This window comes from Blennius ocellaris (assembly GCF_963422515.1).
Source record: "Blennius ocellaris genome assembly, chromosome: 3".
NCBI lineage: Eukaryota > Metazoa > Chordata > Actinopteri > Blenniiformes > Blenniidae > Blennius > Blennius ocellaris.
Window position 1 is genome coordinate 7,263,718 of NC_137652.1, and position 26,317 is coordinate 7,290,034.

The 26,317-nt window shown below is 43.1% G+C and overlaps 2 protein-coding genes across 2 annotated transcripts in view; one reads left to right on the forward strand and one right to left on the reverse strand.

Annotated features, from left to right (window-relative positions):
• lrba (LPS-responsive vesicle trafficking, beach and anchor containing) overlaps nucleotides 1-22,147 on the forward strand; it is a gene marked incomplete at its 5' end in the record, with an annotated part of 187,605 nt that extends 165,458 nt beyond the window's left edge. Inside the window, 9 exons of the mRNA XM_080521001.1 lie at nucleotides 1,442-1,531; nucleotides 3,411-3,588; nucleotides 4,926-4,991; nucleotides 7,050-7,205; nucleotides 10,001-10,168; nucleotides 15,226-15,324; nucleotides 15,992-16,188; nucleotides 19,433-19,584; nucleotides 20,845-22,147. Coding sequence (XP_080377127.1) covers nucleotides 1,442-1,531; nucleotides 3,411-3,588; nucleotides 4,926-4,991; nucleotides 7,050-7,205; nucleotides 10,001-10,168; nucleotides 15,226-15,324; nucleotides 15,992-16,188; nucleotides 19,433-19,584; nucleotides 20,845-20,935 — 1,197 coding nt within the window. The 3' untranslated portion in view covers nucleotides 20,936-22,147. The remainder of the gene's footprint in view (nucleotides 1-1,441; nucleotides 1,532-3,410; nucleotides 3,589-4,925; nucleotides 4,992-7,049; nucleotides 7,206-10,000; nucleotides 10,169-15,225; nucleotides 15,325-15,991; nucleotides 16,189-19,432; nucleotides 19,585-20,844) is intronic.
• Nucleotides 22,148-24,488: 2,341 nt separating this feature from the next.
• The window catches only part of dclk2a (doublecortin-like kinase 2a), a gene marked incomplete at its 3' end in the record, with an annotated part of 36,902 nt that continues 35,073 nt past the window's right edge, over nucleotides 24,489-26,317 (reverse strand). Inside the window, exon 17 of the mRNA XM_080521012.1 lies at nucleotides 24,489-25,892. Within this exon, the coding sequence (XP_080377138.1) occupies nucleotides 24,489-25,892 (1,404 nt within the window). The remainder of the gene's footprint in view (nucleotides 25,893-26,317) is intronic.

A 26,317-nucleotide genomic window follows, 5' to 3' on the forward strand; every position in this document is an offset into this window, starting at 1 on the left:
TTTTGTTCCTGCCTGTCCCTTCTTATAAACGCTCACAGTTGTGTCCACCTCATACTACACACCCTGGTGTTGTTAAATTGACTATATCTGATGCCTTTACCTCAATTATGTTTGCAGTATTTTAGTACGCATTTAGTACTTTAAAGGTGCATATAGAAATATGTTTGTGTGTGTATTGAACAATAACTGCTCTTATTTAGCTTGTGTCAGCCTTGTAGCACCAGTGAAGTCGTGTCTGAGAAAGATTTAGAGATACAGTACAACCAGATGTCTAATTGAACTGAGAATTAGCCGTCATAGCAGATTGATCTCTTAGCTGACAAACACCATTTCCTAGCACTTTTTTAAGTCATTTGTCACGTTCCTTTAGCCGGTTTCAACTTAAAGTATAAAATGTGCATCTTTTCTTAAATTCTGTTGGTGTTTCCATATTCAATTTATTTAGTTTATCTGACTTTGATTTATTCCTGTCTTGCTTTCACTGACAGGATTTGTTCTCATCACCATAACTCCTACACTGTTTATGTTCGCTACAGAATCCAATAATTCAAGATTCGGCTGCACCGATTTTACAATCTCAGTATCCTTAAGTCAGTCACTGAACCCAAATTTCTTCCCAACCATATACGAGGAGCTTGTATGGTGGCAGTTAACTGTTTTGAACTTGTATTTGAGTAAAGCTAGGTACTTGGTAATGTATACTTCCAGTTGAAGATGGCGTTCAGTAGAGTTCACGTCTAGTGGAAAATAATACTTTTCTACAAATTCACTCAAAAAGGGACAAAAGGCTTTTAATATATAGGGACACAAAACTGTGCAAAACTTTTTTTTTTTTCTTTCAAAACTGTGGCCCTGTAATAAAAAGACTTTATTGTTTCACCTCTAAATAACACAATGATAAGAGAATATGGAGGATTGGTGAAGCTGTGGGTGTGTTTCACTCTCTGCTAGTTGGCCTGACATTGAGCTGTGTGATGATGTCCAGAGGCTGCTCAGCCGGCGTCTGCTCTGACATTTATGGTCCTATACCTCTTCATTAACACCACCTAACCAAGCCTGCGAGCCCGCCTGCCCGGCCCTCCTCCGATCCTGTGTGGTTGTGGAGGATAAATTGGTATTTGTGTGTCTGTGTTTGTGTCAAGCAGTAAAAAATGTATTTATCTGTGTGCATTTTGTGCTCGTGCACGGTGGTGAGCCTTTTCCTCGTTGCTATTCCTCTTGTTCCCATTCCTCTCGGATGCAATCATTGTAGGTTGTTGTCACATCTACAAGGTACTGATGTAATCTTAGGAAGTATGAGAGAAATATAATCGTTCTGCATACATAAACTGACTCATTATTGTCGCACTGAAGACAATCTGTGGTACAGTGAGCCATTAAAATGTAACAAAATGCTAACATCTCTCCTTTTTTTTTTTTTGTGTCCTTTTTTCTCCCTCAGGCTGTGGAGTCCCAAATTAGGAGCTTTGGACAGACCCCCTGCCAGTTACTCATTGAGCCACACCCACCCCGAAGCTCAGCGATGCAAGTGGTGAGTCGTAGGTGAACATACATTATCCAATAAATAACTCAAAAACAGCCTGACCTGTAATCCTCCGCTTTAAAAAATGGAGTGGGTAAGAAATCAGCTGAGGGAGCAGGGCAGCTGATACATGCATGCATTTGTACATAAGTCTGAATTTGCGACTCTTTTATGTTCTATTATTTCTCCTGTCCATTGTATCCCCATTTACCACTGTGGGAAAATAAAGTCTTGGTTTTGAAACCATCCCCTCTCTGATCATTAGCGAGGTGTGCATTGAAAGGCCTTGTGCCTTCAGTAAAGGTTTTCGTGGGAAACGCAATAGCTTCGTGTTGGAAACCTGGGTCTGAGCCAGATTTTCCACCTGAGCTGGAAACAGAGGAGATCAGCTAAAGAGAGCAGAGAACGGCAGTTCTGATGTGACGGCTCTTTAAGGGCCCAGAAGTGCAGTCAGTGAGCCTGCTTGTGATGGACCCACAGCCCCATGAGTCCCTATTAGTGTGGTGTCCCTGTGGCGCTGACAGCTGGCTGTAGACCACCACCCAGTGCACACACACACACGCACGCACACACACACACACTGGCTCTTCGTCCACCGCTTCACTGTGCAGTGAAACCCTATGAAATGTTTTTGTTTTGGCTCCCATCACATACAGCTCCCAAACATAATATTCACACAGTTTTCAGGCATGTTTCTCAGGCGCCCCGCAGCCCCACGTTCCTTCAGAACGTCCTGTTCTCTCCTCTTTTACATGATCTCGCTCTCTTACTTTCTCCTGGCTCCTCTCGCATGCGAATGTGTGTGTCAGAGTGTCAGCGTCTGCCCATGCTGGTGGTAATGATACTGTCAGTGCTTCTGGTTAGCTGTCAGACACACCGGATTTACCCAGGTCTCTTCCTGATGTTAAACACTGATGTTCCTCCTCTTTACACGCAAGCAGGAAAATAGCTTTCTGTTAGAGCTGCTTAGTACAAACACTGTATGAATGGTTCAAGAATCTGTCTAAGCAGAGGAAACGGTCTGATAGGTCAATGAAATTACTTTTTTGTTATGAACACGGTGGGGATGTTCTCCTTTTATGTTTATATGTTTAAATCTCAGCAGAACTGACACCACGGATATTTCACATCCTTTTTTAATCTGATGGCATTCAGTAGGCTAATGAGTTTGTCAGCTGTCAGTAAATAAAGAAACTGTTCGTTTTAATTTTCCTACACATAACAAAGCCATATGAGGGAAATGTGACATTTCTGTCTTACATGCCACATAAATGTACAGTATTCACAAAACAGTGACTTTGTGAAATCTTACTGCAAGTCTTAAATGGCATCTTCTTTCATTGTTAATGATTTTTCTCTTATAATTTTAAATTCTACTCTCACAAGCAGTTTATTGTGTTTCTTTGTACTCATGGTTCAGGGTGAATTAATCATTAAATAAAAACAGTTGCTGAATGGGGACCTAAACAGGATGATTTTACATCTGTCACATTTGTCTTGTTTTTGTTGTGGCTTCATAAAATCAGATGCTGTTTTATAGATTTTACTTGATTTAGTTTCCTATATTTCTTCCGCTGTGCTGTTTCCAATGTAACCTCTTGCCTTTTCTGTGCAAACCTAGATCAACTCTGTAGCTTTCCTGTACTACTTGAATTCTGCTTACTACTATCCTGCTTAATTCTCCTAATTTTCTCTCTGTCCTCCTGTTTCCTCCCTCTCTGTTTTGTTCTTTCACTACCACCGACTGGCTCTGCTTCCTTCATCTTTTCCTTTGCTTTTGCCTACGGCTCCATATCTTTTTTTTTTTTTTTTTTTTTTTCCCCTCCCCTTATCCTCTTGTCATCCCGTTGTCCATCCTGGGGACCCTGAACAGTATCTTCTCCTGCAGACCCCTCTGATGTTTACGGAGCAGATGCAGCAGGACGTCATCATGGTGCTGAAGTTTCCCTCCAACTCTCCCGTGACTCACGTCGCGGCCAACACGCAGCCAGGCCTGACGTCACCTGCCATCATCACGGTCACCGCCAACCGCCTTTTTGCTGTCAACAAGTGGCACGGCCTGACAGGTGAGAGAGCTGTGTCCGGGCATACGTATGTTGTTTCTAAAAAAAAAAAAAATAGAATTTGTCCTGTGGTTTTTATTTGAATCCTTTCTAGTCGTCTTTTCATCTCCTCCAACACACTTGTCTAATTTATCCAAGGATCAGCACGTCTCGTCTCTGTGGGATGGACGTTGATTTGAGAGACAGTCGACTGTGTCTACCGGATAGCTGTATCAAATGTGACACATGTAGCAGCTAGCGTTAGGTCTCACGTCCACCTCCATTCATCAGCAGCTCACTTCACAAAACCCTATTTACCCAGCACCCATCCTGCACCGCCGGAAACATTATATTTGATATCTCTGAGTTTATGAGGATGAAGACTGATCGTTTTTCAGCAGCGCTCAACCTCATCCACACGTTCACTAGGCTGGTGTGATCAAGAAAGTATGTTATTCACAAGTAGCCCGTTAAAAGCACAGGGTGAACCGGATTCTTTTGCAATTAGATTAGATAAAGGTGTTTAGGCCCGTTTACTTCTCGATATGGGAGGCAGGATTAAAATAACACATAGTTCATGAACTTGTTGGATGCAGCACAGTCTTGCACAACTTATTCACATTTTATTTTTCACTTTAAGGTAGAGGTACCAAATGGGCCCTGCAATTGCTTCTGTATTTTATATCACGTACTAGTGCTACTGAAAGCAGTAGCTTTCAGAGTGTGTTGCGGGTTGCTGCAGCATAAAACAAATATGCATCAGTATTTCCTTTCCTTTTCTAAAACAAAAATCCTGATTTTGCAAAAAGGAGCTAATGAAGGATAGTGTCCTTCATATCTTTATTGAGACACACATTTCTGGAAGCGAAGTTGCTTTAAGAATAATTAACAGAAATGAAGATGCTGGTAAAAAGCTTCAATGCCAAATGGTGAGATGAACAGTTGTGGTCCTCCTCCCACACTGTGGAAAAACCCTGACCTGAAATATGACATCAGGGTATCCCATTAGTCAGGATGAGGTTAGAATTATGATGTTATTAAGTTTCATTCTTATTCATATCTATATCTATAATGAAATGCATCCCAATGACAAATATTACTTTCTTTTAGCTACTCTGCATCGTTTTGTTTATTGGTGACGGCCTGTCAAAGAAATACATTTTTAGTGCTTCATCTTCTACCTTGGCCTTGGTAGCTTTTCAACATAGCTGATGTCTAATTCATGGGGGAACTCTGGCAGTCGGGTCACACTGTGCCTTTACGTTTCTAGTTTTCACTGTTGTAATAAAGTCGAACACAGCACCTACTTCACAAGGACACACAATTACAATATTAATCCAATCTGTCTTCTTGTCTGTCAGGTCATCAGAGCTCAACGGTGCAGGACCAACAGTACCAACTTCCCGTGGAAATTGACCCTCTGATAGGTACGTTGTCATTTACGACTACTGAGGAATCTGCGCGCGTGTATTGTTCGCAGAGTCTGAGCTTATATATGCATGAAATGAGTTTTTGTGTGGATTTGTGCATGGATCCTGCTGGCATCTTGGTGACTCATGGCAGTCTGCAGGGCTGTGTCCCTGGACAGTAGATTAGAGTAGTTTCTCAGCCTCTGCCCCAGTTCACTCGTCATGATATAGGCCCTGCTCTCACACTAAACCATTTGCATGCAAATTGGAATGCAATGAGCTGTGGCCTAGGCCGGCATTTCATCATCAACTCCCCCTCTTTCTCCCTCTCCGTCGTCCCCCCCCCCTCCCCTCCCTCCCTTTCTGCATCCGCTTTGGTTTAATTTGAGCGGAGGGAAAGGACGCATGTCAATGGAAATGAATATGAATGTGGTAATAATGTGTGATTGAGAATGCACGGCAGACGGCTGTCAGGACAATATGGGCGCCTCTCATCCTTCACGACTTGTTGATGAGCAGGAGAAGAGTGCCGAGTTGCAGTTGATGTATGGGATGCACCGGCGGAGCAGGGAGAGATGAGCCACTTCTTTCTATCCGCTCCTCCGCCTCCGTCGCTTTTCTTGCAGCTTCTTACAAACTCGCGCACATCTGCAAGGCGGGTGGGGGTGGGGGGGTGGGTGGGGGGGTGTTCTTCCTCTTTGAGCGTTGTGGTCACGCTCGGTCTCAGCAGACCATTTCCATGCATTTTTTTTTTCTCACACACTTGACTACTGAAAATAACCAGGGTTGGGACTCAGATATTCATCTTTATCTGCACGTACACTACTGTATTTTTCTCCCTCACTGCTCCTCTGTAGTGGGAGTATAAAAGGCGTCTATCTCATCCATGCATCAGTATTTACCCATGAACCTCTATGGGGTTGATTTTTTTTTTTTTACTTTTAGCTGAATGTAGCCTCTTAGGGCATTCTCATCCTTCAAATCAGTTTTTTGTCATATTTTATTTCATTATTTCACTTCTATCTCACATTTTCTTTAGCTTTTAACATGAAACAGATCTATTTTGCGTGTGTGCTGCATACATTTGTGCTATGTTGATGTATGAGGAGGATGAAATCTGTTCACACACTCACATTATAGGAATTGATCACCCTTGCAAATCCAAAAAATAAAGTACTCTTGTGTATAAAAACTAAACGTGAAAAACATTTTTTTTAAAGATAAGACTCAGGCGAGAGTTGAGCAACCAGTTTCCACGTCTGAGTTGAAAATAAAGCATGATATGAATATAAGTCAGTGCAATGTCCCCAAAAGGAGTGCGTGTGTGTGCGTGTGTGTGTGTGTGCGTGTGTGTGTGTGCGTGTGTGTGCGTGTGTGTGCGTGTGTGTGCGTGTGCGTGTGTGTGTGTGTGTGTGTGTGTGTGCGTGCGCCTTTTGGGGGAGGTAGCTGGGATTTTTGTTCTTGTCAGTAATATATTTACACTGTTTGCATTCCAAGAGGAGTCTAAACTAAACACAGTAAATTGAGGATGAGTGTTGAGCCATCTGCAACTTGGGGAATGTTAAAAAAAAAATGGTTGAAATAGTAGTTTGGGCATATGTGCTGGACTTTCTCATTGTCTGTTCTTCCTCAACACCTGTTCTCCACTGCTTCAAATAAGAAATATTTCACTTAAAAGAAGATTCTTCTTACGGAAAAGTGGGTGTCAATAAATTTGTGCTTGACCATGTCCGTGCTTTGCTCTGCCTGCTCTCTCAAGTGGTGTACATATTTCGAGAAGACTATACACATTCTACTATTACTCAGGCTCTTAGACTCTCACGGAAAAAGTGAAGTCCTTATAAACTTCACCTCCAGGAGGTTTTATGTATTTTCTCACAAATCTTCTTTGCACTCTGCTGAAAGTTAAGTGTAGGTACATCATAGTTTGAGCTCTCTGGAAATCTCTGATTTATAAACAGCTATGTGTTTGTTGGATCGCACTGCCGGCGTCACACTTGTGCGAACGTCTGAATGTCTTCCGCATGTAATCTTTAGCTTGCTTCATTTAGTATTATCTCTTCTCCTCCTCTACAGCCAGTAACGTGGGGAGTCATCGCCGTCAGATCTCAGACCTGCTGGATCAGAGCATTCAAATCAGCTCGCAGTGTTTCATCATCACGGCCGACAACCGATTCATCCTGCTGTGCGGCTTCTGGGACAAGAGCTTCCGGGTTTACTCGACAGACACAGGTATGATCTAACCTAGTGGTTACCAAATGTATTTTTAGACACACATACCCCCCCACCCCCCCAGATTTCCTCTAAGAAAGACTGCGAAACCCCTTCTTTAATTGTTGACATGCCAATACAGTCCACCGAAGCCAAAAACAGGCGGATACACCCTTTCTCACTTAGAAAAACGGGAGTCTTGAAAAGAAAAGTTGGGCCGATTCCCAGGATCTGCTTTAGACATTAGAAAGTGTCTTATGATTCTCTTTGACACGTCCAAATCTAATTTTGACAGCCTCGGTACCTCTGTTGCTCTGTTAGGAACCGCTGATCTGACCCACTGATCATAACCGACACCACTAGTTATGTTCATGTGCATTAAAGCACGTTGTTCTTAGTTCATCTGTCTTATAATCGGATTTCCTGAACGCAATTATGTTTTTGTGCATGTGGGACCGTCACGTCAGCTCCCTACGAGCCAAATAAATATCGCTTTTATCAAATCTAATCTAAATTCACGACATTCATGCCCCCGATTTGTTAACTTTATATCCCTCCACCTATCATCTTCTATACCGATTTATAGTGTTCAGGGTCGCGGGGCGCTGAAGCCGAACACATCCACAATTCATGTCCAACTCTGTTAAATTTAGGAATCGAGTACTTTACTGACCAATGTTTGACCTGATTCATTCACTTCTGGCATACTCTTGCGCTCATTTTGGTTTGAAAGAAAATATAATCCATCTATAATATTTTATAGCCATTTAGAAGCTATTAAGCCATGCAATTAACCTTTTGAAAATGAATAAACCATTACTGACTCTCCTCTAGCACCATCCACAGGACAGAGTTGTCCTTTATCATCAAGATCACCAGTAAAACTCAAAGGAAGACGAGTCGGATTATCAGGATCTCTCATGTTTGGCACTGTCCTTTTAAGAAATGCCACATGAGGAACTTTTCAGCTGCTGTTTGACAATTTAAGTGATTTTTAGCTTGATGAACAAAAATGTTTTGTATGTATTTGTCATTCCACAGACCCAGCTATATTGTCTTGATTCTGTATTGCACTGTGCTGAGGTGCCATTGGAAGTGGTATACATTTCCACAATTGGCACAAAAATAGCTTTATTTCCCAGTTTAAAGCATTTGAGCGGATGTCTGTAAAATGTTTAACTACTAAAGTACACCATGCCTTACAGGTATATTAGACTATTAGCTAATTTCTCCGGTGATGACGATAAAATAACAATAAATAAACTTGAACTTTGCCTTTTACTATGTTTCCAAACATTGTTTTGGGTCCTTGCATAAAACAATTTTCACAGCAGCATCAAATAGACTTGAACACCCCTGATTTGCTGCTGATACTTGGTTACACACATCTTACACACAAAAAATGCCAACAGGTCAGAGGTCCTAAATGAAACTGTCTGAAGCTTCATCTCTGCACCCCCACTCCTCATCACTCCCCCCCCCACAGCCCCATTCAGGATCCTACTCGCATCTATAGAACGAAGCCTGATTCAATTTCTACAGGCCAGGCCCTTGCTGTCTCCAATGGAGGAGGGAGGGAAGGAGGGATGGGAGCGCAGAGATAGCTCTATTGTGCGACTGCCACCAGGGTGTGCGACTGGAACGTGAACACGGTTTAATCGCACACGCTCAACAGCTGCCACCAATGGTCCCCAAATCCCCCAGGTGAAAGAACCGAGGGGTTTTAATCAATTACAATAGTTGATTGGTACACGTGCACAAAACACATAGCCTCGTCCACCTGCATGCACACATATCCAATTTGTTTCAGCGCACACAAGCCTGCGTGTGTTGGAAATGAGATGCATGGTAGCCATTATTGCAGCAGACATCATTACTTATTTTCAGTGTTTATAAAAATGTCAAACTTTAGCATCTTTGATGTCTCTGTTCTCTTCTGGAAGTTCAGTCAGTGACCCGCCCAGTTTCATAAAACTCCTCTCTGCATCAGCGTGGTACAGCTTAATTATCCTGCAGACAGTGATTTTGACACTCAGGCAGAAATGTCATGTGTAGTAAACTATCCACCGTTTGACTGCAGAGGTCACACTATGAGGAGCGTAATGAGTATTAGACAGCGAGACAGTGGAGCTGTGGTCTGGAAATCTGACAGCAATTAGCCCCTTCACATATACACATGGAGCGCACTGCATGTGCACAGGCACACACATAAAGTTGAGGCAAATATTTATTCAATTCTGAGAATTAGCAGGAGTCCAATCTTGTGTGGATCAACTCGCTAAGCAGACAGACGATCAACAAACACTTAGTAGGAAGTTCAAAAGAACGACAGTGCTGTGCATAGGATCTAAGCTGGAGTGACAAAGTGTTGCAAGGCGATGTTTTACGCTCTCAAAAAGAAAAGCAATAATGGTTAATATATGTAATTTAACACAATGCAAGGTGCTCGCACACGGAGAGGAGTCGGTTTTTACTATGGCCGCCCGCTGCACCTAAATCCACCTCTGCCCTGTTACAAACTCCATAGCCTGGGCTTTACAGGACTCCTAATGTGTCTTTATTCTCTAGGATGTCACTTAAGGACATTGACTATATGATTGTAAGTATTGCACTGTGCTGAAGAGACAATCACAACCCAGTCAGATGCTTTCATGTTGGTGTTGCAGGATGGAATTAGTAGAATTCCTTTCAATCTTGCCTAAAAGTGACGTTGATCTTGCAATGTGAAATCCTTTGCTGCGACTGTTTAGATGCAGGACCGTTTCTTCGTTTACAGGTAATAGTTCTCCGTTTGTATATTTGTGTCCATCTTACAGGCAAACTGACTCAGATCGTGTTTGGGCATCGCGATGTGGTGACGTGTCTGGCGCGCTCGGAGTCGTACATCGGAGGAGACTGCTACGTGCTGTCAGGCTCCCGAGATGCCACTCTACTGCTGTGGTACTGGAATGGAAAGCACAGCAGCATTGGAGAGAGCCCAGGCAGTGAGTTCATATTCAAACCAGCCTGATAATTCAAAGTATACACACACACACACACACACACACGCACGCACACACACGAGTAGTTTCTGAGTGCTCACCCCACCAGACAGTTGTGACTGTGTGATTTACGGCCTCGCTCAGTAAAGTAACAACTAGTTTCGTCTGACCAGGCCAGGCCTCCTGCATACAGATTGGATTTCGCAGCACTGTTGCACAAGGAACAGCTTTAGATAGTGTGTGTGTGTGTGTGTGTGTGTGTGTGTGTGTGTGTGTGTGTGTGTGTGTGTGTGTGTGTGTGTGTGTGTGTGTGTGTGTGTGTGTGTGTGTGTGTGTGTGTGTGTGTGTGTGTGTGTGTGTGTGTGTGTGTGTGTGAGAGAGAGAATCTGTCTTTAATGTGAGTGAAAGTGAGGGCCACTTAGAGACGGTAAATGTGATGTTGGGGGTCGTCGGCCAGCACATGAAAGTTCACCACCATCTGAGGGCCACGGGGTCACGTTGGTCGATAAAAGTGAAAAATGTCATGGGCCCCTCTTACGTTGCCATAACATATGGCATTAGACATGATCAAAGCCTGGCACACACATTTCTCGGTCCTTCGCCCCCTCGGTGCTAATTTGGTCAGCTCGGATTGGCGTACATGTTGTTAAGTGATCCATTACATGTGGGATGAAATTTATGACAAATTGTGATTTACTTAATGAGCCACATTGGTTTTTGATAAGAGGATGGAGGGTAAAGGATGGACATTTAGGCCATACACACCGGTTGTGGATTTTAGAGTAAAGAAACACAAATCAACATGTTTTCATGAAGAATAAATAGCTTTGAAGCTAAAAAGATAACTTAAATACTATACTTGTGAATATTTCTATTTCCATCATTGCAAAATGTAAGTTATTTTCTAAAATAGTAATGGATTCATGGTTTTTTAATTCTCTTTGCGTATTAAAATATTTGTGCAGGTTTCCATGCATGCATGTGCAGTGCGTGTCCTTGTAACCATATGTGTGCGTGAGAGTGTCAGTCTTGCCTCAGCTGGCTCAGTGCAGTCGCCACACTGAAGCTCGAGCAGCAGACAAAGCCGTCGTCATCCCAACCCCTCACCACCACAATGTGATGCTCCATTGCCCCAGACCGCAGGAGGCTCTCCCAGACATGAAACGCTGCTACACACACACACACACACACACACACACACACACACACACACACACACACACACACACACCCTTGGCAAAATGCATGCAGACGGCCCGACTTTCCTTTATTCCTCTTCCAAACGTCGAAGCCCTCTAAGGCTATGGTCGGCACACACACACTTGAATGAGAGCACATGCAAACACACACACACACACACACACACACACACACACACACACACACACACACACACACACACACACACACACACACACACACACACACACACACACACACACACACACACACACACACACACACATCTTCCTTCTCGTACATAATGTTCTGTTGCCGTCCCGCACACTTCATGAGGCCGACGCGGATGTATCTGAATGGCTGACATGCACGTGTACACAGCTGACCTCTGCTCTCCTGCTGCAGGCTTGTCTTGTGTGCACAGTGGCAGATTTCACAGACCCTACTGCCCTCTGCTGGCCATGAGCTGCACACCAGCTCAGTCACCGTTTTTTTTTTTTTTAATTGACCAAAACCATACAACATTTGTTTATTTGTTTGTTTATTTATTTATTTGATTAAGTTCTAAACCTGTTAACACCTTATGCACTCATTTATAACGTCCATAACCCGCCTGTTTGACTTTTAGTTTGATCTTGTAGCTCTGAAACATCTTGACATTTTGCAGGGCATAAATTAAGAATTGAAAGCACAATTGAGGGCAAATTATTGTATCTCCTTTTTATACAGTCTGGTCCACAGGTGTCTGCTTAACTGCTTCCCTTTCCGGCCGACTTGTGAGAGTTCACATGTATTTTTCACAATGGACACAAAAACAAATATTTTAAACCTTCTGTCACACTTGTATTGAGTTTGCTCTTGACATGATAGGAGAGTTTGAGTTCGAGGTACTTCAATATTAAACGTGTATTAAAGAAAACAAAGATTAAGGAAAAAGGTGGTGTGTTTTAAAAAACAAAAACAAAAAACAACCTTTTGTTCTGTTTGCTTTGGGCACCGTCTCTGTTTGGGGTCGATAGCATGATGGCGGATGGCAGTGATACAAGAAATAATCCACTATGTTCGTGAAGTAACAAAAAGTAACTGACAGAACCGTCACATATTATTTAACTGTTTAAAATGACTTGCATATTGCCACTTAACCCAAAGAGACGGTGCTGTTCAGGACTTATTTTATTCAGAATATTGAACGTGCCACGCCACTTATGTGTGAAAAAAGATTACATTTACTTGAAGAGGAAAAAATAAAGTGTTGAAGTGAAAGCATTATATCGTACATTAACGCTACATTTCTTTTGAAAATATTATGTGAGACTTCACCAGATATTAAACAGTTTATTTATTGTCATCAAGTCTAATTTCTTCTCTTTTGTCACCTATGCTGAGTTTTAGAAAGAGCTTAAACATAATATGCCAAAAACTCAGTGGGTGGTTTGATATTTTGTATTTTGCTCAACAATCCTTCAACCTTCATTTCTATCATTTCAGGAGACATTTCAGTAACAAAGGATTCATACACATTAAATAGTATTCATGTAACCTTTTAGAAGCTTTTTTTTCCTCCCCAGTTTCTGTTTGTCTTTTCTTATATTGTTTGCTCCTTTTTGTGGCATGATCAGGTTTTACTTGATTCTTAAACAGGAGTGCTCTTTCCAACTGTTGCCATTGTTTTTGGTCTCTTGAAGGAGTCAGAATGTGGCTGACTCTACAACCTGAGTCGCATAAATACACAGATAGTTGATACCCTCCGTGCCCCGGCTTTACTAATATACAGGCAGAACTTCACTATCAGACGTGGCAAAACAAATGATTTACGATGTTAGTTTCGTTTGAATGCTCTGGACTGCTTGATCACGCTGCCTTACAGAAAAATATGTTGCTGGAGAAGCTGTTAACTAGTGAGCTGAATGAAGTCTAGGTACTTCCAGCTACTGTTGAACCAACTTGTTGGACTGGTGCAACTCACAGAACAGCTGGTTATGAAGAATTAGAAAAAAAAAAATCTTTATTTTTTTCTCTTTATTTTTTTTTAAACACACAAATTGGCTACACATTCAATACATTGAACCAGGGCTGGTTAACTTTACCAGAGTGACAAAGTGTGACTGAGCCACAAACACTTATTGAAATTATAGTGGCTAATTTAACATAAACTGGACATCTCTACTTTCAATCAACATCCATGCATTTGATATTTTTATTTTTTGTCCATCTTCCCATTATTTGTGAAAACATTCATTGATGCATTTTGTATGCTCAGGTGCAACAATCATTGATGAATGCATTTAATGATCAAAAGATTGCTATGTAATGCAGAATATCTCCTGTGCTGTACATGTGGATTTGATTGTTGTGGCAGTTTGAGACGTTGCTCACTAAATTCTTGTTTGACTTTTTACAAGGGTTTCGTGAGCGATTTGGTCTGTGTAGATTATTTCTGCTAAATCTAATTAAGATTTAACAGTGCCTTTGCTTTCAGACAAAACAAACTTCTCGTATTAGTAAACTTGCATTGACGTTTTTTCATTAAATGAATGAATTGCTCCACATTTTATATTTTTAAATAATATTGAAGTTTGTGTTCCACGGTTTCTCAAATTTGGCAAATGATGGCAAAGCATGACATTTCTGTTTTATTATCATCTTAATAACATTATGACTCTTGTGTTTCGGCTATTTTTTTCTTTTTCTTTTTCCAGCCAATGCGTCATATCAGAATAATTCTAAAATCTTAAATACCAAACTGTGTTTGAGAATAAACAATGCAAACATTAAAGCAGGTACAAAAGACGAGATTCACAAACAAACAAATTCAAAGTCTTTACAAACAATGAATGTTGTGACGGGAGCTCTCTGTAGCTTGTCAGAAGGAAATGCAATTTCTTAAGCTATAAATAGTTAAATATGTTGTTTTAGGTCTTAAGATATCATTCAACACTTGATCACAAAATAATCTTTTCTCAGTTGTTGTTTTTTCAAACAAAGTTTTTGAAATATATCTAGACACTTTTTTTTTTTTTTGCTAAAGTCTGCCGATATTAACCATTTACACATTTCAAAAAAAGATTTATTCTATTGTCTTTGCTTCTTTTTGGAGCTCAGCTGGAACTCTTCACATAAAAAACATGATGATGAGTGAAGATGAGATCCATCCATGAGCAATGAAACTCCATAAACAGGTAGACACAATCTGGCACTGTGGTTAAAATCTGTCTGGATTAGCGAAAAACAAAACCTCAAGTACATTTGTGCAAAAAAAAAAAAAAAAAGAAGCACCAATCAGTGTGTGAGTGTGTATTTGTGCGTGCGTGTGGGTGTGTGTACACAGACAGAGAAGACAGATGGAGAAGTAACAGCCGATTTTGTTTTGTCGCTCGGCCTGACAGCTCAAACCAAAACAAAATCACACAAACTTCATGACTTGGACCATAACTTACTGGCGCTCCTTCTGGCTCCTATTCTCTCCCTGTCCATGGCTGAAACATCTGGATTCAGTGAAGGCAGTCAGGGGGGAGAGAAGGCTTTAAACATACGAGGAGGCAGTCTGTGACAAGTGCTACAAAGGGATAGCGAACGAGGAGAGAAGTGTGTGTGGAGGACAACAGGCTTCAGAGTCGGACAAACGAGCAGAACGCACACCTTCGTGTTTAATAGATCATTAAACAACTTCAACAAGTGCAAATAAGCAACCTCTTGGGGGACATTGTAAATTCTTTCTTTGCTCATACTTTTTTTTTCATTTGAGGCCTTCACACTCCAGTACTTGACTTCCAGGAAACCAGCTCATATGAGAATGTTTAGCCCTGTGCTGCCCCCTAGCGAGAGCCAGGTGGTACGACGTGTTAATCTACACAGCCGTGTTGTTTGTGGTTCCTCAGCAGTGTTCACGACACCCAGGGCCATCCTCACCGGCCACGACTGTGAGGTGACCTGTGCCAGTGTGTGCGCCGAGCTGGGTCTCGTCATCAGTGGCTGCAAAGGTGAGACTCCTCCGACTCAACGTATGAGAAATGCTCACTCAAATGAGTTTGGAGTCTTACAAAGAGGTTGGATGAAGAGAACTAATTGGAACGCAGTTAAGAAGGCTGAAAAAAGGCAATGATGTTTGAATAATAAAATGATCAAAAGTAAATTGGATAATATTAAGGAGTAGATGTGTTGTTCAGCCCCAGTTGACACCCCTACCCTACCTCCCACCAACCTACAAGATATTTATTATTTGTGCACATATGCAATTAGCCCTTATTTGACTTTTTGCATTTTTTCATTGTTTACGTTGTGTGTTTACACCACCACTACAAAAAAAAGTCCTAACACCATAAAATAAAAGGCACTTTGTGTTACTTCACTGTATAAAAAAGTGCTATATAAATAAAGATTGATTTAATTTGATTTAAAATATTTATGGTACCTGGCAATGAAGTGTTTTTTTGTTTTTTTTTAATTGATCCACTTTTAGAGAGGTATAAATAAAAGCACCAAAATGTGTATCCCATAATATTAGTCGATGTTTTTACATTCACAATATAGAAATAGATTTGTGATAACAGAAAGTGACTCGAAAAAGTATTTGTGATTGTGTCAATGCACAAAAGTTAGTGTAGATATTAAGAATGATTTTGTGTGTGTGTGTGTGTGTGTGTGTAGAGGGTCCTTGTCTGATCCATTCCATGAATGGGGACCTGCTGCGGACCCTGGAGGGCCCGGAGCGCTGCCAGCGGCCGCGCCTCATCCAGTCCTCCACCGAGGGCCACTGCATGATCTACTATGACCGCGGACAGTTTTGTCTCTTCAGCGTCAACGGCAAGCTGCTGGCGCACATGGAGATGGAGGACAGCATCAAGGTGAGCGAGCGTTCACCTCTGCACGTGTACGTCTGCACCGCATCAGTGTCAGAAACTCCTGGCTGATTAAAGGCTCTGGGTTGTATTTTTTTTTGGTGGTGGGGGGGTGGGGGGGGGGGCAGTGTTGGCTCAAGACCTGAGGAAGGTAAAGGTCGGCCTGCCTCGGGACGCGCCACGGCGTCACATCGTTCTTCCTCTTTCAGCCGCATGCACCAGAGGAACCGCTTCTTTTGATCCGGCGCTCTGTTGTCGGCTCGAATTGCGTCGGCGTCTGTGGTGGAAAACATTCCCGCGGAACCGGTCAGCCCTGGACACCGACACCATTAACTACCCTCCGGCGCAGGACGACACATTCCCCATTTCCCACATTTCCTCCCTGGTGGCTGGAGTGACACGAGATAGCTGCTACTGCCTTTGGTTTCCCGACCCGTTGTTTCCGGTTTGGCCTGGGAAATGTAAGCCGGCTCTGACAGACAGTCGCGCGCCTGTTTCCTATTAAAAAGCCTCTCGTGCCTCGGGTTCCTCAGCGGCCCGCTCGTCCGCGCAGCCACAGGTAGACTCACTGCATGCATCAACATCAGCGGGAAAGGAGCCAGTGTTTGGTTTCAAGGATCTCAAGTATTTTATTGTGTCTTTAAGAGAAGCTAACAACCTTTTTGGATCCTCGTTGAGCCTTGTAGGATTCCCAGAGTTCCTCCTGAAGGGGAAGCTCGGGAACGGCGCAGGCTTCTGCCGGCCTTGTCAGCGCTCCTCCGCTGTTGTAAATTCCAACCATGTCAGATGGCATTAGGAAAATCCTAACATCTCGGAGAGTGGCTGTGAGAGTCCCCCCCCCCCCTCCTTCTCCTCCTCCTCCTCCTCCTCCTCCTCCTCCTCCTCCCCCTCTCAACTCCACCCTCCTGCTATGAGACTCCAACAGTATTTAGTGCAGTGGTGTACATACCAGAATCAATCTTCTTAGCCCTCGGAGCCTCGGCGCAGTAGGACTCCGGGATAAATAAGTGTTTGTCCTGGCCGGCAGTGCACTCTCAGAAAGAGAGAGGAAGACTGAGGAAGAGCGGGAATGCATGCACTGTGAATTTATTGGGGTCCGGAGTCAGAGGTTAGATGACAGGCTAACAGTCGGCATCCTCGTCTAATAGCAGAATCAGGTGACAGAAGCCATACTGAATGGATTACATTCTTTTAAGCACTAGTATAACTCAGGCAGTGTAACCATTCCAGACGCTCTTTTCACTGGCTGCGTTCGTGTAACAGGGGGATTAACAGCACCATAAATTCAACTTTTTACCTTCTCCAGCCCCGGAATCCACCCTCTGCTCCCCGAAAGAAGTAGGAAATATGGGCATTAAAAGTGCCTGCGTTTCTGCCGGAGTCATTTTTTAGTCATCCGAGCCCAGGCAGCCATCTTAGCCCCCGCAGAGCCATCGGCCATCTTGTTTGACCGCCCAGTGGCAGAGGGACTGATTTATAATGTCTGTCTACAGCCTCCTACCTGGCCAGGCTGACATGTCTGCCAGCTCCGCTGCCTCCTGCTGGGCTCCAGTAAGGTCATGGACTCCATTAGTAGTTACACAAGTACATTAATGCACTGTAGTCCCTGCTATGTCGTTCTCCTCCTCCTCCTCCTCCTCCTCTTCTCTACTTTTCACTATTGTGAAGAGTAGCGCCCGACCCGTCTACTTTGGAAGCTGTGCTGTTCTACAAGTTTGGTTTCCAGCACGTTAAAGTGTTTTTATTTACTGACGAGCAACAATAAAGGTTAAATGATGTCGAGTGGCTGCCTTCAGCACAAAATGAGGATCACGCTTTTCACCAGGTCCTTTGTTTCCGGTACATTTTTACAGCTTTTAACTCAAATACATACCCGTTTGGATATTCCCACTCGTGAGTCGGGAGCATTGATATAATGAAAATCTGCAGATACAATCAACACGGTCGTCGTCTCTTTTCAGAGATGGAATGATGTTTGTAAAGTTGTAAATTCACTTCTACAAAGGAAAAACCTTAGTGGGCAAAGGAGGAGGCAGATGTTTTCACCAGGAGGTGCTATGAACCAAAAACTGAGCCAAAGTATTTAGAAATATAAAAACAGGCATCTTGATTGGTGCTTTATCGGCGAGGCTTTAAATGTCTGACTGGTTTTTGTCCTAACTTTAACTGAGATCGTCGCGCCGTCTCTATCGCTCCCGATGTCGACGTGCAGGACGATTGTTGTGCACAAATCAAAGCCTCACTTCTCCGTGTTCACCGACCGTCTTGGACGACGATCTAACGTGTCGAGGAGGCCGGTCTGATTGTGGAGGCAGCGTGCCGGTCGGACTGTGTGAGCCAGTGCGTGTACGAACCCAATGAGAAACAGAGCTCCTCTAACTCAGTGTGGAAATTGCACAAATGTTTTTTTATACAAACATTTGCTTGATTTAGACTGCACTTTTTACTTGCTCCAATCCACTCCGGTCGCCTCTTGAAGGGTTATTTATGTTTCCCTCAGCAACTCAAGCTCCAGAAAATGACTTGTCTCGAGTTGAAGTTAATTTTTTTTATTTATTTATTCTTCCATTTAACACGCGGCTGATTGAACACACATGCCGCTGAGGATTGAAATGTTTTTTTGCTGAATCACCGCGGAGCAGCTGAGAGATGCCCCACGTCTGTGTCTTTAAACCACAGACGGGACAAAGGCTCTAAATTATTGTCACTCTGAGCTTTTAGAAGTTACTTTCTGCCTCGTCATGTCATCGGCTCCGGGCCCCCCTCTGATTGATGCCCCCCGCCTGTTTCACTTTCTGCCTCGGCTGCGCACCATGCCCATAATAGACTCCAGCACATGACTTGATTTGTGTACATGTGATTCCCCGGGGAGCCGTTCAGCTGCTACAGTTTGCAGGAAAAGCAGATGAGACGAGTAAATCTCAGAGCCTCTCAGTCGGGAGCCATCTTTGTTGCCCCCCCCCCCTCCCCCGAATACGGCGGCACTGACTTGAGGATCTTTTGTCGGATCACATGACCTCGCAGTTTGAGCTTGACTCTGACATTACAAGATAAACCGGTCCCGGATCGCCAGGCCTATTCACACACAATTTATGAACGCGGTTGCAGGTTGAAAAGCTCTGCTGCCACGTTTCCCTTTGGCCTCAATGTACAGACACTTAACAGAGGGTCGGTGATGAATACACGCATGATCACGTTGGAGGCTCATTGCGAGACTCAATAAGGAATCCTGTGTGTTTGTGTTGGACAGGCCATGCTCCTCAGTCGAGACGGTCAGTACATGCTGGCAGGAGGAGACGGAGGCGTCGTCTCCGTCTGGCAGGTCCACGACCTCAAACAGCTGTTCACCTACCCCGGCTGCGACGCCGGCGTCCGCTCCATGGCCATGTCACATGACCAAAGGTAACACACACGGGTTTCCTCTCCTGCTCCTGCTGATAGGATCTGGTGTCTCATATGTTGTCACATATGTTATGATGTTGTGATATCTCATAACCGTAACTTCAATGTTCATTTAGAAAACTGAAATGTGTTCAAGAATGTGAAGAAATTCACATTCATCTAAGAGTCATTGTAGTGGAATTGAAGGACTTCCTCGGTAAAACTATCTACTCACAGACTATGTTTATCAGCCTGTAAAAATAAGCTTCTCAGTCGAAAACAAAAGTTGATATTAACAAAGCCAGATAGTGAAAGTTGAGTATTGTGGAAAAAGAGGCAGAACAACTCATTTGTCGTACATCATTTCACAATTTTATAGAAATCAAATCTACATAAATCCAGTTTTAAGAAAGAATATGCAGCATGAAATTCACAACCGATCAGTGACCGCCACCTTTTACCACTAAATCCTGTTGGAGTCAGCAGATCAAAAAAAAGCATATGTTTTGTAAAAATACTTTTAGCCATTGTTAAATGTCATATTACCAAAAAAAAATTAATATTGATTAATTTAGTTGTATCTTTGCCAGCTGGGTTAATGCTTGAAGCACAATTTAGTTTGTTCTTTGACTTGAACGTTTCCCTCTAAGACTGAGTTACAACACTGCCGCCTAGTGGCTGAATGGAGAATAAAACACTTCTTTAAATATGACTGCTGGTTTCTTTTCAATTGTACAGTATGGGATTCTTTTGGATACAAGATTTTAAAAGTTTCAGAGAGACTAAAAAAAAAAAGGCACAAAACCTTACTGTAGCCTTACTTTAAACGTGTTTTGAATAATTATTTCTTCTTGTAAATTGTATATCCTGAAACAAATGACACAAGGCCTCCAGCCTATTTCTGCTTACACGCAAGTATTGTATGTGATGCAAGTAATAATGTAATGTACTTTAGTTAACCCCTGTACACTTGTGCAAGTAAAAAAAAGATTATTATGGTATATATAAAAATACAGCTCACACCCCTTCAAAATAAGATTAAAACCCCAAAAACTATTAGATTTACTTACTTTTGTTTGTGGAATCGGTACCAGAGATGCATGTTTTACAAACGCTAATATTTATATATGTAATTTTGGTGTAGATTTAGATTTTACAGTCGACTCAAAGCGATGTTCATATATCATGTTGTCTTTATGTGCAAATAGGTAACAATCAATTAGATATGTTGGAGTAATGATCCTCCTGATTTCAAAGCGTCTCCTCGTCTCTGTGTCTCAGGTGCATCATCACCGGCATGGCGTCTGGAAGCATCGTGCTCTTCTACAACGACTTCAACCGGTGGCACCATGAGTACCAGACCCGGTACTGAGCCCGACGCTGCAGAAGACAACGATCCAAACCATTGCAAAGGCACTGTTCTGTCTATAGCCTGATGACCTGAATGTATCTCATTGAACAGAGAGAGGGAAAAAAAAACAAACAAACCTGTCCTGTTATAGTTTAAAGAATCAAACTATTTTTAAAAGGACATTGCTATATTTTGTAGATCAGATAGAAACATTTTCTTATGAATCTTGTGGTGGGGGCTGTGTTACTATACGGTTAAAAACAGATCTATTTTTAGCTAGAGTCTATTTTCATCCTCTTCCTAAAAGAAAAGAGATTCGTGGGGAGACAGTGTGAAGCTCTTCTCTTAAAAATCCAAATATTTGTGTACTTTAGGGTGAATGACTTCCGTCTGTAGGTGTGTCTGTGGGGAATAATTTTGGAGCAGTCATACACTTTATCATGCTTTTTCCTGTTTTTCGGCGCCACAGCAGCTAGAAACGTTTTGAATAAATGATAAATATCTTGAACAGAAAGAAAAAGGGATGAGGGGATTTACATATCTATATAAATATCCCCGTATGATGTTTAAATGTAGTAATCTGTATTTAAAGTTTGGACCCCCTCTTGTGCTCGCTGTGTGCATGACTCACATGAAGCACATCGCTGCAGATGTCTCATGTTTTTATTTAATGCATTGGAAACTTCCTCGCGTATCGGAGCAGTCTGAAAACCAGCTTTATGTGAAGGTGCGTCTTGAACTTGTTAGAATGACTGAAGAAGTAGCAAGACATTTTATTATCTGAAACTATGAACGTGTGATGGAGAAGAGGTTGTTTTTCTTTTCTTTCTTTTTTTTTTTTTTTACACTAATAATAAAAGTCATATCTGGTGCCCAAGCCAGCTTCGCACCTTCATCGTCCTTGAGAGAGAAGGGAAAGAAGGGCGGCTTGTCCACATCTGCATGATTTCTTTGGGTTTGTTTTTTGATCACAGAACAGATGATTACATAGAAATGCGATTCATCACTAAAATGCTCACCAGACGTGGTCCTTCGATCCTCTTGAGAAACAAACACCCACTCCTAGTTTTGATTTTCAGGAGACGTTCCCCTTCTTTAAAAGCTTCAATGTGGTTTGAACCTCCAGTTATAACAGGATGTACTTTTATCTATCAACCAATTTTTTTTTTTGCAATCATTTTGGAGTGTTTTGTGTGCCGAGTTATGACAATAAAATTGAATTTTATAACTTGATTCGCCCTCCGTGTTCTTACAAAAGTGCACAGCACACTCGAGTGGTCCACCTCTGGTATTACACACACACACGCCACAAAAGGACTCGTTTGAAGTCTTTATTGCATTTTCCAAGTTTTTGCTGAACTCTGTGAAAACAGTGTGACACTGAAAGCGGCCGCTCTATGTCTAACAATAGAAACCACCAACACATCGGATCTGTCTAGATAAATCTGTCTTCATACAAATTCCTCTTTATAAAGTCATGAAGCAAGTGGAAACCTACATGTACATGGGAGGTTCTAATCTAATGATGCTTGTGTTTGTGGACTGTTGAGAGGAGGCTTCATGCTGCGGGGCGTCCTGAAGAAGGAACGATGAACCTCTGGATGAGGTGTAAAATGAGACAAATCACTTGCAAGTTCATTTTCACAATGCAGCATGTGGGACATCTCTTATTTCTATTTAATAAAGGCATCATTAAGCTCACAGTCACATTCATCCTCATAAATCCAACAGACACTGAAGGAATTGACCAGTTTGATGAAACCTCGCTATCGGAGAGAAAGATTTTAGTGTCTCACCAGAAGCAAAGCCCAGGTTCTGTTTGTCTGTTGGATTCGTGTCATTTTGAAGAGCAGCAGCTCTGACTGTAAAGGTCCGACCGGCTCAAACACATAAACAAACCTTCAAGTTCCAGGTTCAGCGCACGCTATGTACAGAAACAGTGTTGACACGAAACAATACAAACACCGGCGTGTGAATCAAAGTGTCGGCATATCCGTTACAGTGGGAGGACAAAATATAGTCAACAATGCCAAAGTGGACAATATTACAAAAACAGCTATGCTGGCAGAAAACTCTGAGTTTAAATTTGGAAGTGCGTGCAGATGTGAAGCGTTTGTGTATTTTAAGAGGTTTGAAGAAATCAATCACATCCCTCCTGTAATGAAAATCTGGCCTGTGTTGTAGAAACTGGGGAATTCATAACTCACTCGGAAGTCACTTTCACTTTATTCTGTTACGCGCCGAGAGCAAGTCGAGGCTCTGCAAGTGTTAACAGGGACAAACTGGATTTTCTGAGATGTTTTTACATTTTACTTTTTTTTTTTAAATAAATAAATTCATGGCTTTTGAGGTTACGAGCTTATGAGGAAAAACGTCTTCTCAAGTCTTTTTACACCTGATGCACTTTAGTATAAAGACAGCTTTGGTTTAGGGGAGGACATTTTTGTGGCTGTCACTGTAATCAAACAAATTCTACTATTATTAGACTTATAGCAACTACTCTGAAGTTAGAATCACACTAATGGGCTGTAAATTAAGTCAACTGCATTGGGATGGATCCATCTATCCATCTTCTTTACCGCTTATGCCGTGTGTGGTCACAGAGAGCAAAGAAGCACAAACATCTTTATCCCCTGCAACTTCTCACGTCGATTTTTTTTTTTTTTTACAATATTCACAGAATGATTACAACTCAAAACGGGCTCAAATGTGATTAACGGACCACATGCATTGGTCTTCCTGTCTCTGTCTCGGCACTGTGATGGACTAGTTGAAGCAGATGTTCATGTTCCAGGAAGGATTTTGAGACACAAACAGCCGCAGCTGCTTGACAACACGTACGTACTCATTCATCTGTTGAAACTTTATTAGTTAAATACACACTTTCTCTTGTCCGCCCACTGTACACTGAAATATATGTATGGATACACTCGTACGTCTCAAAAAAATCTGAATAGAAAAGTTTGTCTTGCCATCAGTGAATTCAAACTGTGAAACTTTGGTTTTACTTTCAATCATGTGATTAAAATCAAAAAAGCATCCTCTCAAATATGTTTTAAAATTTTCTCCAGATTAGATTCTTTATTTTTAAAACTAAAGGCCATAATGACCACGTTTGCGTTCATTTGTGCCGAATGTGTAAAAGCAAACTGACAAAGCAACTGTTCAATTATTCGAGATGCAAATGTACATGTAATACCAGCAAATAATTATTGTTAAAGAAACAACAGTTCACAATGCATTCGCACTGAATAAATATTTACAAAGCGGTGCACTAAAGGAAAGGATTCACATTAAAGTGATGCAGAACCTGAACCACGGGACTTATGACACTCGGCTCATTCTGTCTCCACAAACCCTTATTAATAAATAAAAACATATATTTACACAACCGACGGACTTAAAACGACGCCTGGTCTCCTCCGTCTGACGAAACGGGAGGAAAAGATGTGGATACAGCGGTCACTGGCTCAGAATACAGCTACTGGAAAATGCTTGTTGTGTTTTAGCCTCTGTTACACTGAGCGAGGAAGAGGAGGAAGAGGAGGTGAAGCAGAGACTGACTGAAGCAGATTTAATTCAGGAGTTCTTGGGTGGCGAGAACTCTGGGAGAAGGAGGGGATGTGGATCTGGGAGGTGTGGAGGGAGGGGAGGGGAACAGGGTGGGGAGGATGGACGAGGGGGAGGAAGGTTCTCTCGGGGAAGAGAGGGGGAAGAACACCAGAGGCTGGAAGGGGGAGACAGGGGAGGGGGACACCTGTCGTGCAGGGGGGGAGGAGGGTCCGGGAGAGGAAAGGTGCGGGGCTGATATAGCGGGCGACAGCGGGGAGGGCAGAGCGGGAGGATGAGAGGGGGAAGGGGAGGGGGGCTCGAGAGATGAATTGGTCGCCGCCACCAGCTCCTCTATTTCAGGAGGCGTTGGGTCGGTGGGTGAGACGGAGAACTGAAGCAAACTTGTGGGAGCAGAGGGAGGCAGGTGGAGCATGGCAGCCGGCGCTCGGTCGTCATCTGGGGGCTGAAAGCAGTCAGCCTGGAGGGTGGGTGTAGCATCGGGATCAACGGGTGTAGCATCAGGCTCAGTGGGGGCTATGGGTGTAGCATCAAGCACAGTGGGTGTAACATCAAGCTCAGCGGAGGCTATGGGTGCAGCATCAGGCTCAGTGGGTGTAGCATCAGGCTCAGTGGGTGTAGCGTCAGGCTCAATGGGTGCAACATCAGGCTCAGTGGGTGTAGCGTCAGGCTCAGTGGGTGTAGCATCAGGCTCAGTGGGTGTAGCGTCAGGCTCAATGGGTGTAGCGTCAGGCTCAATGGGTGTAGCGTCAGGCTCAATGGGTGCAACATCAGGCTCAGTGGGTGTAGTATCAGGCTCAATGGGTGTAGCGTCAGGCTCAATGGGTGTAGCGTCAGGCTCAATGGGTGTAGCGTCAGGCTCAATGGGTGCAACATCAGGCTCAGTGGGTGCAACATCAGGCTCAGTGGGTGTAGCGTCAGGCTCAGTGGGTGTAGCATCAGGCTCAGTGGGTGTAGCGTCAGGCTCAATGGGTGTAGCGTCAGGCTCAATGGGTGTAGCGTCAGGCTCAATGGGTGCAACATCAGGCTCAGTGGGTGTAGTATCAGGCTCAACGGGTGTAGCATGAGGCTCAGTGGGTGTAGTATCAGGCTGAACGGGTGTAGCATCAGGCTCAGCGGGTGTAGCATGAGGCTCAGTGGGTGTAGTATCAGGCTGAACGGGTGTAGCATCAGGCTCAGCGGGGGCTGCAGGTGTAGCTGCTCCACAGGCTGCAGTCTCAGTCGGTGAAGCCGCTTCAATAGATGTTGGCGCTTTGGCACATGAGGCCTGTTTGGTTGGAGAAGCCGGTTCATCGGGCGGAGCAGGTGAGACGCTCTTTTCAGCCGACGACCGGTGACTCGGCTCCGTTTGTAACCCTGGACAACAGCGGGCGGCGAGCTGGAGGGTCTTCTTATCCAGAGCCGTGTTCTGTGAGGAACAAAGCATCCGTCAGAAAAGACACCGAGTCAACCTCAGTCATGTGTTTTCATAATGACGTCTATTAACGTTTCTTTTTATACCTACAATCATTAACTACTGACCCAGTTTTGCACTTTTTGTTGAATGAACACACATGATGAACGGACTCATGGCAATGGACAAAAATGAGTGAAAAGACGCTTCAACAAAACCTCACGGGAATGCAAACCGACTCTACATGCAGAGAAAGAGCAAATGAGAAAGGGAACATTTACTTTCAGACTTTCTCATTAATAATGTGCCATTTAGATGCAAAACCCCCAAAAGAAACGCTATTAAAGTGAATCGTAAATGGGATGTTCCTCATTTGCCCTTTTTCACTGAATCTCAGCAGCAGAAGAGAGACGAGGCATTAAGTGTTAGTACATACCATT